General features: G+C 36.9%; 1 protein-coding gene across 10 annotated transcripts in view; it reads right to left on the bottom strand.

The window, feature by feature from the left end:
• KIAA0586 overlaps positions 1 to 12,366 on the bottom strand; it is a gene marked incomplete at its 5' end in the record, with an annotated part of 70,027 nt that overhangs the window by 42,520 nt on the left and 15,141 nt on the right. For all 10 annotated transcript variants that reach the window (XM_084519970.1, XM_084519964.1, XM_084519969.1 and 7 more), the window contains 4 exons: positions 4,633 to 4,713; positions 5,954 to 6,061; positions 7,204 to 7,391; positions 8,325 to 8,513. In XM_084519970.1, coding sequence (XP_084376096.1) covers positions 4,633 to 4,713; positions 5,954 to 6,061; positions 7,204 to 7,391; positions 8,325 to 8,513 — 566 coding nt within the window. The remainder of the gene's footprint in view (positions 1 to 4,632; positions 4,714 to 5,953; positions 6,062 to 7,203; positions 7,392 to 8,324; positions 8,514 to 12,366) is intronic.

The following is a 12,366-nucleotide window of genomic DNA, read 5'->3' on the forward strand; positions in this document are numbered from 1 at the left end:
CTGAAAGGTCAGACAGATTTCCATGACAAGTATTACAACAAATAGCTACTGGAGAGCTTCTGGATCTTTAACGAGTTTAGAGAGTAATATTTTTTTCATATAAAAGCTGTAACTTACAAAGCAGACAAAACAGAGTATGTATATTTGGAGAATCGCAAACAAAGATCTCACAGTCATTCTGTGCATTCATTCAGAAAGAAGACAGTAAAGTTAAACTCAGAATGGCACTGGATGACTTGCAAGCAGATAAGCAGTTCATTCTGTTAGCATGTATGTATTCATAACCATAACTCATTCTGACAGCAAACGTAAAGATGTCTTTGCCCAGTGTTTCATTATGCATTTTCTTCTGACTGCACTACTCCATAAATTTTCTTTGATGCTGCCTATTTAATATAATCTTTTCTGAAAGTATGCAAGATGCAAACATCTGGATTAAATAAACCAAGTACATACAATAAATCTTGCGTATAATTAGTAACTTCTGACAAACTTTCGCAGTTCTCCTGCATTTCTAAATTATGAGCATAAAATATGCTATGTTTAATGGCATACAAATCCAAAAGAAGGTTATATTTACATGGGGGTGATATATGATCTCTGCTGAAATTTTTAAAAAATGAAAGAAATCAGCATTTAATTATAGAGATTGAACATGCACATATATCACCTTGTAGACCAATCCTGAATAATCTGCACTCAAGTCTGCATTTTAACTCCCCGGAGACCGTTGAAAATATCTATCACAATTCCCAATCAAAATATGGCATAAATTAGAAAGTCTTTCAGATACGATTAGAATATTAATCACTATACTTTCTCACAAAGTATCAAGCTTAAATGATATTTCCCAAATTACATTCAGATAATTAAAACAAATGTTTGAGATGATTAGGTAGTATAGAATAATTTAGTTCTGTTACCAAGCATGTATACGTGTAGTCCCTTATAAAAGTTATCCAAAACTTAGTCACGGATTTCTAAAGCAAGTCTCCCAGCAAGGTGAGATTGCATTGCAGGTGCCATCTGTGAAATTCTACCTGAAGAGTTACATGTCTGAATAATCACAATCGCACTGTCCCACAGAGCATTTATTGAAAACCAGGGTTAAGGTGAATATGTTTACTCTGATCCATCCCTGGAGGTGTTTAAGACTAGGTTGGATGAGGCTGTGGGCAACCTGATCTAGTGGGTGGCATCCCTGCCTATGGTGGGGGGTTGGAACTGGATGATCTTTAAGGTCCCTTCCAAGGTGAGCTGTTCCATGATTCTATGATCTCTGCAGGGTACGCATTTTGGGGTGGTATTCAAGCAAAAATACTGAGAAACAAGTCCCTGCCTTGCAATTAGGGAATGTTTAGAAAGAGCAGGATGTCTGCCTGACATAAAAGCCTTGTAAACTTGTTAAAGTTATTGCCAGTTGTGGCTGCTCATGCTTTGGAGACTAGACTCAATGGATGTGTAAGTCTATTTGGGGCTTGTATTAACTGAACAAGTTGGAATAAGACAGTGTCCATGCAAGGGTTGGCGTTATGAAATCTTTTCTGTGCAGACAGTCTGAAGAACTCCTGTAGGTACAACTTGATTGATTGATTAAAAACAAAGAAGCATGTAAAGCAAACCTGTAACAACCCTTTTTGCTTTATTCCACAGATGAATTGTCTTATTATGAAATAAGAGGACCCAACTCAACTGTTTTGGAAAATGTAATTCTGCATCTTTAGATGCAGTTGTCAAAGTTGCAATGGGAGAACAGCACACATCCATCATTGCTTCCTGTGGCAGAACTTGCATTTTACGAGTTGGGACACAGTGCATCTGCCTACAAGAACCAAGCACCCCTTACCAGGGCTATTGCAGGAGAGGAATCAGCCCCAGTGTCCAGGTGTGAAACCCAGCCACTGGAACGACCCTCCAGAGATGCTTTAAGGCTCCATGGGGATGATCTAGGAGAGTAGGGAGAAGGATAATTCCTGAAGGATGTAGGGAAGAATATTTTGGGACAGTACAAAACCTCTTGCGCGTTGTTTACCAGAAGGAACCAGAAAGGGGCTTTCCATTATGTGTGAATATAAGGAGGTCAAAGTACCAGCAACTGGAGTCAGCCCCCAGGGCCTGTGAGTGCTTCTGGTGCCAGCAGTGAGCACCAGCAAGTACCAAGCCAAAACAGCCACCAAGCAGGACAAACAGTTTGGGAACCAGGTAATGCAGGTGTGTGCACACATTAGAGGAGTTACAGTCAGTCCACCCTGAGCTGCTAGAAAGGGGAACGGGATCAGCCCGGTGGTGCTGCCTGAGTGCTGATCTGTGCAGCCACCCGTGTGTGCTTGGATACGTGCACTTGTGTATCACGCACCTGTGTTTGGGCGTGTGCCTATTGGCAATACATGATCAGTCTCTTTCCTGGCTGGACATGGGAACAGGCGCTGCAGAAGCCTTCCTTTTCTCAGGCTGTCCCACTTGGCATCCCCTAACAATTGGTATTTCAGCACCTAAGCAGCTCTTGGATGTGTGTACCTTCTGGTTGGAAAAGTAAAGCAAAGCTTAGGAAAGGGAAATGCCTGGGCCAAGGTCCTAAAGCTTTTCTGTGACATCCATCATTGTAAAAAAATAAATAAATAATAAAAATTCATGCAAATATACACTCTCTACCATTCTAACAGAATTAAGCTTCCATAAAGAGGGAGGGGAGGAGACAACAGGAAGTTATTTTCCCACATAGCACTTTGTGTGCATTCTTTCATGCATCTGAATCGAAGTTATTGTTATAAAATATATTGTTATATATTGTTATAAATCCATTGTTGTATCTTTTGATGTCTTAAGTACTCCTGCCACTCCAGAGGTTGATTTTATGTTTCCACATTGTCTGTATGGGCATAGGCCAAACATGTTTCACTTGGAACGTTTTTCAGTATTGTGGTTAAAATATATCCCATTGCCAAAAATAAAAGTTAAAAGCAATCCAGGAGAAAAATGAAAAAATAAAGAACAAATAACTGTTATTCACATTAAAAAACTGTGTGGGACTTGCGCCCAGCAAGAGGACGAGAGGCAGTGGGCACAAACTGAAGCACAGGAGGTCCCGGCTCAATATGAGGGGCACTTCTTTACTGTGAGGTGACAGCACTGGGACAGGCTGCCCAGAGAGGTTGGGCAGTCTCCTTCTCTGGAGATATTCAAAACCTGCCTGGAAGCTATCCTGCACAATGTGCTCTGTGTGATCCTGCTGGGCAGGGGGGTTGGACCACATGATCTTCAGAAGTCCCTTCCAACCCCAGCTGTTCTGTGATTCTGTGATTTCTTAAAGATCTTTTCTGTGCTAAAAAGAGAAACTTGTCCAAATAGATTCAGTTCCTCCCTTCCAATAATATAGGTAATGTTGGAATAAAAAAAAAAATAAGTCATTTCCCCACTTTGGAAAGAAAAACTACACCTTTAAAATGTTCTAACTAACTGACAAGTTTAAATGATAAATTAATATTTAAAATAAAATCAGCTGTATTCACCTGTAGGCTACAGAGTTAATATTTAATGTATGCTCTAATCCTGGGGTCAGGAGCACATAGAACAGGTTTAAACAACAAAAACAACTGGGGTACATTTTGACTAGAACAGGACAAGTCTATCTCACCAGAAAGAGGAAAAATCACTTCAGTTGGGTACTAGCGAAAGACCAAATTTTCAAGCTCCTGACGACTTGACTTAGACTTAAACACAGCAGGAGACAAAAGCTGCTATCTTCCACAGAGGCAAGATAATACACAAGAGCTGGGTAAGAGCATCTTGCTGCCTTCTGAGGCAGCCTTTCTCAGCTACCATGGAGTTTCTGCTTGTGCTCTTAATCCAGAGAAGTGAAATACAGCCTGGTTCACCAAACTCGAGTGTTTGTCAGCTCCCACTCTGACTGACAAGCAGAGTACTTGTTACCTAAAAAGACTGAACTGTAAAAGAGTATCTCCAATAAATCCATGTCATCGTATTCAAGAAACATCAATGCTGTTAAATACGCACAGACATCCTAACAAGACAGGACATCAAGCAAAACAAAATCTTGTCATCTCTTAATGGGCCCAATGAGGTAAGTAGTACATGTTATATATGTGTATCACTTAAAAAAGGCATTAAAATAATTTCTGACTGAAATGAGATATTATACTACAGCATTTTAGGACCTCCAAAACACATACACATTGTTTTATACTAAAATTTTCTAAAATGGGAACCTCAGAAAATGCTTTCGCATTTTAAAAGTTTCCATCATCTCACTTAAAATCTCTAAGAGCCTCTTATATATGTATTGCACTTAGAGCTTGAAACCGTGAAATCAAAGTGCTATAATCACCAGTGATTTTAGAGGACTACTTCTATTTCTAGTGCATTCTAACACATATAAATAAAAGTTAATTTTAATTTTTACTGTAATTTTTTCAAAGGTCCTTCACTAACATACAGGAATTTGTGATATTATTTATAGCACTGTGAACAGTTCAGTATTGCTCACAATGGGTATTTTTAAAGTTGCTCATAAAGCAAACTAATTTTCTAAACTGTATTTTCCATTATGACAGAATAATATAAAGCAAACAGAAAAACATTTAAAAGGAAAGGACATCTTTGCAATATAATTACCTGCATACCATCGGTAACATCAATTAAATTTGTTCCTGGAAACTTTGCGTCTTCTTCCTCACTATGTAAATCTTCTGCAGTCTTAAAAAGACAGATGGAAATTATTAAGTATCTCATGTTGGCGGAAAAGAAAGAAATGCATTAGCAGGAAAAACTTCATGCCGAGAATGCAGTTAAATTGTCAGTCTTGTCAACAGCCTGAATCCAGGAAAAGTGCTTTATCTATCTTAAAAGTTACGAGAAATTTCTTTGCATAGCATAAAGAGAGCTTATTATAGCTCCTTGTTGTATGCTGACAACTAAACCTTACTGGTACTGAATCTAATGGAGTATCTCACCATCAAAAGCTCTAGGGCAATACCTTTAAATCTTAGTAAAAAAAATTAAATCAGTAACACAAACTACTGCAAAACATAGCATGCAAAAATCTGAAAGTGTCTTAAGCAATTTGCTTATGTACAATTTTTACAGTGTACATTAATAATTAAATTTAAAAATAATCATCGTTATTTTTGCCACTAGTCTCTGTGTTATCCTGTGAATAGCACGACCACAGGACTCCGGAGGACCGAGCTCCTTAAGCCAAAATGGCATCTGAGACACAGAGAAAGCAGAAGGTACAATAACTAAGCAACCAGTACATCTCCATGCTTTCTTCGATTCACACTGTCCAGTCTGTGCGATGGACAAGACAGATGTCCACTGGAAATGTGCCACCCTGCAAATACGTGCCTTAGTTTACAACCTTATCTTGCAAAACACAGAAATAAATATTTTAGTTGAACAAAAGCCTTCGTTATTGCTTAGATTATATTTAAAACACTTTAGAAAAGGTATGTGGAAAGAGAACTGAGGGAAGCAGCCAGCTCCATGGCCTAACCATGTTGTGTCACCCATCCACACATAGAAGAATACCAATGACAGGCTACACATGCATGTCACTAACCACTCAAATATGGCCAAGGAACAGACAGAGGAATGAAAAACATCCTCAGTCTTTATGCGAAAACACTGAAGCCAGTATAAGAAGGACATTACATTGGCCAATAAGCAATTACAGCTCTTAACAAGGCACAGGTTTTCACAATAGCGATTATTTAATCTTGGAAGAGCATCTTGCTACAGTTCTTCATTTTCTTAAACAAATCCCTCACGCTAAATGCTTCAAAAATAACTGCTCCATCTTTCCTGGAACTGGAATTTCCTAATTTCTCTACCTAAAACAAAATATGAGATAATGTTGTAGAAATTTAACATAATTGATTGATTTTTCTTTTTTTAACAAAATTCAACTCACACACTCATTTAGACCAATCAATACCTGGATTACAGCATCAACAGGAGGAAGTGCAGGTTCGGAGCCTGGAGGTACATGGTCTACACTGCCACTGCCACTTGAAATACTGTCAATATCTACATTTGGTAACACCTAGGACAGAACAAATAACCAGTCTGAAAAACTATGTCTTAGCTCAGCTACTATTGTCGAACTTTTTATATTCTTCCACTTCTTTTGTATTATATCTTCCCCTTGCTACTAAGTCACAAAAACCAAAACCAACAACCTAGCCCCAGAAATATTATCTTTTTTTTGTCATGCTACCTGATTCCTTCTGTTATGTAATTCCCTGATGCATGTCTTGCATGTTATGACAGATAAATATAATTATTCATATAGCATGTGTGTTTGCCATGCAATCTATTTCATTTGATCTACAAGCTGCTGTGTAAGGATGGTTGTTGGCTTCATGTTGTCATATATCTGGTATGATAAGATAAAGGGATAATTCTATTACAATGTATCTTGCAATAAAGGCATGTCCATTACAGCATCAACACTTCTTTTTTGGAGAACAAAAATATAAATGATAAATACTTGATTAATTCTTTAGGGGAGTGTGGGGGGTAAATCACTGTACCCATTGAAGAACAACAGGAAAAAGGTATGTGAGTGGAATCCCGTGATACGGTAAGGGGACAAACCCATGCTCTACCTGTGTTTAGCTTTAGTTCTATGTATCATTGTATCATTTGTACCTGAAAGGTGCAGGTAGGCATGTATATATTCTCTATAATTTGAATCCAAGATACTCAACATGTAAGAAACATGAACTTTCTTGACAACAGACTTATGTGAAAATAAGAAAAGACAGGTAAGGACTTCAATGGTTGATTAATCAGGAGTGAAATTCTTGGGTTGAATATCATGCTTGAGAAGGAAGTCTTAAAGGTCAAACCACCCTTCCAAGAAAATTGTCATTTATATTAATACTTTTTTATTCAAAGTTTGTTCTGGCTAGAAAGTCTTATTAAAAAAAAAAAAAGTGAAATATGACATGACATAGAACTATTTTACAAACACATAGCTGACTTACAAAAGAAACAGTTATTCTATTTTGGTTAAATCGTTGTTAAGATGTGACAACTTGTTGGTCCCTCCATTCTGCACATTTCAAATGCTTACAGAAAAATCAGCCACTGATGTCAGAGTAAGTTACTGGTGGATGAGACTGTCTTTATTTAGCACTTATTTATTAAAATAAACAAATAACCATCACTCTTGATACATACCTGCACAGACAACTGAGGTGGATCCTTTTTCTCTGATCTCATCTCTATCACAGCTATGTTTGGTTTTTTTATCTCAACTGGAGGCTTTGGTGGTACTTGAGGAAGAGATGTCATAACTGTAACAGGATGGGGTTTACCTATAACTACTCCAGCAGGCTGCAAGGAGATGTCACTAATTTGGGTTTGACCTAAGAAAAGTTTTAAAAAATGTTTATATATATTTATAAATAAAAATCTCTAAAACAAAATGTAAATTAATAAACTAAGTAAAATTAAATTGTCAGTGTTTTACATGAAACAGACTAAGATCTCATGCACAATTACAGAACAAGCCTGTATTTTACCCATTACCACTGACTAACGCACTATGCTTCACCAAGTAAATTTATGACTTTCTGAGCAAAAACTGTAAACTTGCCACAGCCATTTTTTGCAGCTATTCAGTTTACTTGACTTGGGTGACACCTATTGCTGAAAATAAGAATAACTACACTGTTTTTGTCAGTCAAAAATTACATACCTTGCTCCTCCTCCCCTCACATTTTGTTAACTATATTCAAAATACAATTACACTTAGGTTAGTATCTATCAAATTTTGATTTGAGACTCCCTTTTTTATTTAATAACTATCATCTTTAAATGCTAACGTAATAGTAACCTTTCTTGAAATAAGGCCTGTAAAGAGGTTCTACTGGAAGTCCAAAAATACAGAAGCCGTGAAAATTAATTAGTGTGTTTTGGCAGAAATTGTTGAGCTGAAGTCATGGTAAATGTTGAATTCAAGCCCTAATGATTCAGTTCCTACTTACACAGATAACAAACTTAAAGCCAGAATATGAGCCCTAGAAATTGAAAGCATACTGAGGAAAGTATCTACAGCTATACAAATAATATACACCTCAGCCAGGGTGTAGCCAGATATCCAGCATGAAGAATTAAAAGAACCAGCACATTTCAAATGTTCTCCCACAAACATTTCCCACAAGAAAGGCAGATGTAAATCTCACTATATTTGCCCTCACTCAGGACAAATCACTGACTTGAGAAGATGGAAGTTGCATTTCCACAAAATAGCACATGTTAACCTACACACATCCCTTTTACAGGTTATTTGCTCTTACCTAGTGGAATAGCCATAGGAATTAGGTGACCTTCAAGTGGACCACAGGCAGCTGCTACATCTTTATTTGGACTAAAAAGATATTGATTTTCTTGAGAAAGTGCATATAAAGGATGCTGGGTTTTGGGACTGGTCACTACCTTCTGTGCATGAGAACAAGTCTGCGTTCTTGCTGACTTTACCTTTGTACCTGTAACAACAGCCAGATAATTTGCACAGATCAATGCATGTCCGAACACAGTAACATCACACACTACTAAAATAACCCTTCAGCTGAAACGGCTCCAAATTTTTGCTGTGGAATATGGAGGGAATGAGGGTGCAAGACTAGAAGGGCAGAATCTAATGGTGCTATGTCAGATATCTTAGTATTGACAGTAGTAAATGAGTTAAAATTATAATTTTTGAGTAGCTAAATCTGTTTTAGATAGATAGATATAAAATATCTTAGACCTTTGTTGTTACTAATCATCACCCTTCGTGTATAAATGACCAGTTAACACATCAATAAACACTTTTTAGCTTTGTTCATACTTAATAGATTTCTAATTAATTGAATAATAAAAGTCAATATTTAGGGATAATAAAGATCGATAACGTGACTTTTAAGAACACAGACACAGAATTAAGCCAATCCACCCAAAAGAGTGGCCTTTTAGTGCACAAAGATTATGGGTTATAAGCGTACAAACAAGAACAGCAACTTGTAACTCGTCAATCAGAAAATGCAGATTAGAAACAAGTGTCACTGAGAAAGGTTTTAAGGTCATGTTGGATAAGCAAGGCAACGAGAAATCACAATACAATATTGTGGTCAAGTGGATAAACGTAGTCCTCAGATATCTCATCAAGACAGAAGTAAGGTGGAGCACATGACTTCCATCTGTGACAACACGGCATTCAGTTTTAACCCTGTATCTCTGTAAATATTTAAATAGATTGGGCATTAAAAGACCTTTTTTTTTTTTTTAGGGAAATCAACTGGAAACTGAAGTAGCTGTAAACTGAATCCAAACGCTCACTACAAATCAGGTACTAAATTTAAAGTGTCCCATTTACTTTTGAACTGTAAGGTTACTTCTAGCCACGGGAAGAAGTAATTAAGGGCAGAATTTCTCATGTCTTTAAATGATGCACACATGCCTTTCTTCAAGCATAGATTAGCCAGAAAAATCATTCCTTAGTCAAAGACAAATTACTGGACTCAGTAACATAAATAGATACAGTTCAGTGGCTTGTGATTTAGGAGAGGTCGTACTACATGATCTAACAGTCTCCCCTGGCCTTGAACTTTTGAGTAAAAACAGAAATTGGCAACGTATCTGTAATACCGCCAACTTGTAAAAACAAGGTTCTCACAGTAAGAATGATTAAGTACTGTATACACGCAGCACCTCATTTTAATTGCTTTCAACTTTTCATTTCCCCCTGAAAAGTTTATTTGCACTGGGCAGAAACTAGACATTTAATTAAACTTAGTTTTAAAAAAGTGGTGTTTACATATATTTATTAGTTTGAATTATGCAAGAAAACAACTCCAGCTTTTTTTTTTTCCCCTCTAAGAAATTCTCCCTTGCTCATTAAAGTGTGAATAGCTGGATTTTTTTCCTAACTTTCCAGAAGAAGCCAAGCACTACAGCACTAGTCACTACAGTTTATTTGCAAAGAAAATGGTTGAGAAAGTTATAAAATGACTGAAAAGAGGCTCTCCAGATGGCCATTTCAGTCTTAAATAAACATCCTTATTCTAACAGTAATTTAAAACAAGCTCAGTGGACTGCTCTAACAAAAAAGAGTCATTTAATAAGTCTGGATCTTCCAGCCAATCAAGCTCAAGGCCAACTACTTGCAGTTATTTTAAAGCCTTTTATCACCTGGTGTATCAAGGCTAGGAAGGGAATCTCTGGGTGCAATTCCATGAAGACAGAAACTAACCATGTCTAATACATGCAAGGTTTCTTAAAGAACCTCATGCTTTAAAGTGCTTACTCAATTTTGTTTCATTTTATTTACACTCCTATTATAGAGGAGTAGGGATCTGTTTCTAATTTTATTAGTTATACTTTCCTGCCGTAACTGCCTCTTTCAGAATAGCAGTCCACACAAACATCCAACAATTTTGTTATCATGAGACTCATGTAGAACACTGCAGTATTACTTTTCCCTTTTATCAGCAAGATGCAGGAGAGCACAAAAGTTAAGCAACCCGACCAACTGTCATATAAAAGTCAAAGACAAGCACTGCTGGTATCAAAACAAAGACTGACCTCAGCCTTAAGCCATCAAAGTTAGAAAATTTGGAAATAGGTTAAATATTCATAGGAGCACTATTGTTGTAAATTATATGCCAAAAGAAATTCCAGCTTCTTCCTTTCTTCCCTTAGATAAGGATACAAGGGTGCCTTATTTTGCATCTTGACAGCAAATAAAATAAATGCAGTTTTCTGTAACTGCAGTCTGATGTGAAATGGAGAAGTGATTTTTATGATGGGTTTATTATTGCAAACACACGTGTGGCTGCACCACTGTAGTATGACTTAATGACTTGGAACAGTATTACTTTGGGTAAAGGCTATCCAGAGTTCATTCTGTTTTCAAGCAAATACCTTTTAAACTGTATTTGCCACATTCAGGAGACCTGGAAGATTAAATGCAGCATGGATCCAGTAGGTAGTTTTCTCTTTCATTTACTATTTGCCTCCAACAGAAAACAAGCTAAAACACAGCAACAGCTTATTACAACTGCATGCAATTTGTACCTTTAAATTTCATCGCCACTACCAAATTAAATATGCCAGCAGTAGGACATCCTTAGTGTCAAAAGATCAAATGAACTTCTTAGCATAATTGGATTTATGCGGGGGTGTAGGCAGGGATGTGGGGACAACACCCAACACACTTGTCCTGTCTCTTTACGAGGTATTGTTTCTGAAATGATGAGATTGGGCTCCCTGGAAAGGTTGTGACCTCCAAAAGACAAGAACGCTATAAATCAAGATGAAAAATGTCATCTAGGACTCAGCAAAAGTAGAACTGCTGATTCAATATTTTTAAAGGAGTGTCTGTTCTCAGTCCAAATCTTTGAGGTCACTGTAGTGTAGCATTAGCTATGAGGTTACTAAGTGCTTAGTAACACACGTTTTATTCAAAAATGTATGCACAGAATAAACTAAATTACAGGTGTGCAGCACTGCCAGTAGAGTCAAAAGGAGTGATATATCATACTGATCCTTCAAATGAGCACCGTGTCATTTCCAAAAACAAGGCAGATCTTTCAAGAGAGGTCAAATCAAAAATACAAGCAACAGGACTAGTAGTTTTCATACACTGAGTTTTCCCTATTTTAAAATAAATGAAGTTTTCAGAAGTCTTTTTGATCTTTACCAAGACTACACAACACGTTTTCAAGGGAGTTTTGAGAACTGCAAATACTTTCTACCAATAACACTTCTTCTTCATGGATCACAACTGAATTATACAGCAGTCATAAGAGTGCCAGGAAATCACCTAAAGACTACACTGTGCTTAACAATAGATTCTTGTACTATTCTGAGGATTTGACACTACGGATGTACACCATAACTGAAAAAAATAATAGCAGTGCTAGTCTCCAGAGACTTAAATTCAATGTTTTATACCACACATTTTTATGACCTAAAAACATGGTCTCGTTAAGTGGCTGCCTTTGTCATATTAATGTCTTATTTCATACAGCATATAATATTTTGACAGTTATAATGAAAACACTATTTTTTAAAAAATGTGACAGTAAAGACTGCATCAAGTGTATTTTTCCTGCATGAGTGCCATCAGCACGAGAACAAGAAGTGAATAGGAAAGCTAACAAATACTGCACTCTTTTTCCACTGATGCTCACCCTATAATCTTAATTGTGCCCACCATCACTTTAACTGCCTCTTACATTTAATACAATATTTCCCTTGATGATGATCCCTTATCATGTAATTTGCTTGCTCTCTGATGCGGGAAGAAGAAACTAAAAATCTTTTTTTTTTTTTCCTTCTGCATTCCACTGCTGTTTT

Source organism: Aythya ferina (genome assembly GCF_964211825.1).
Source record: "Aythya ferina genome assembly, chromosome: 5".
Taxonomy (NCBI): domain Eukaryota; kingdom Metazoa; phylum Chordata; class Aves; order Anseriformes; family Anatidae; genus Aythya; species Aythya ferina.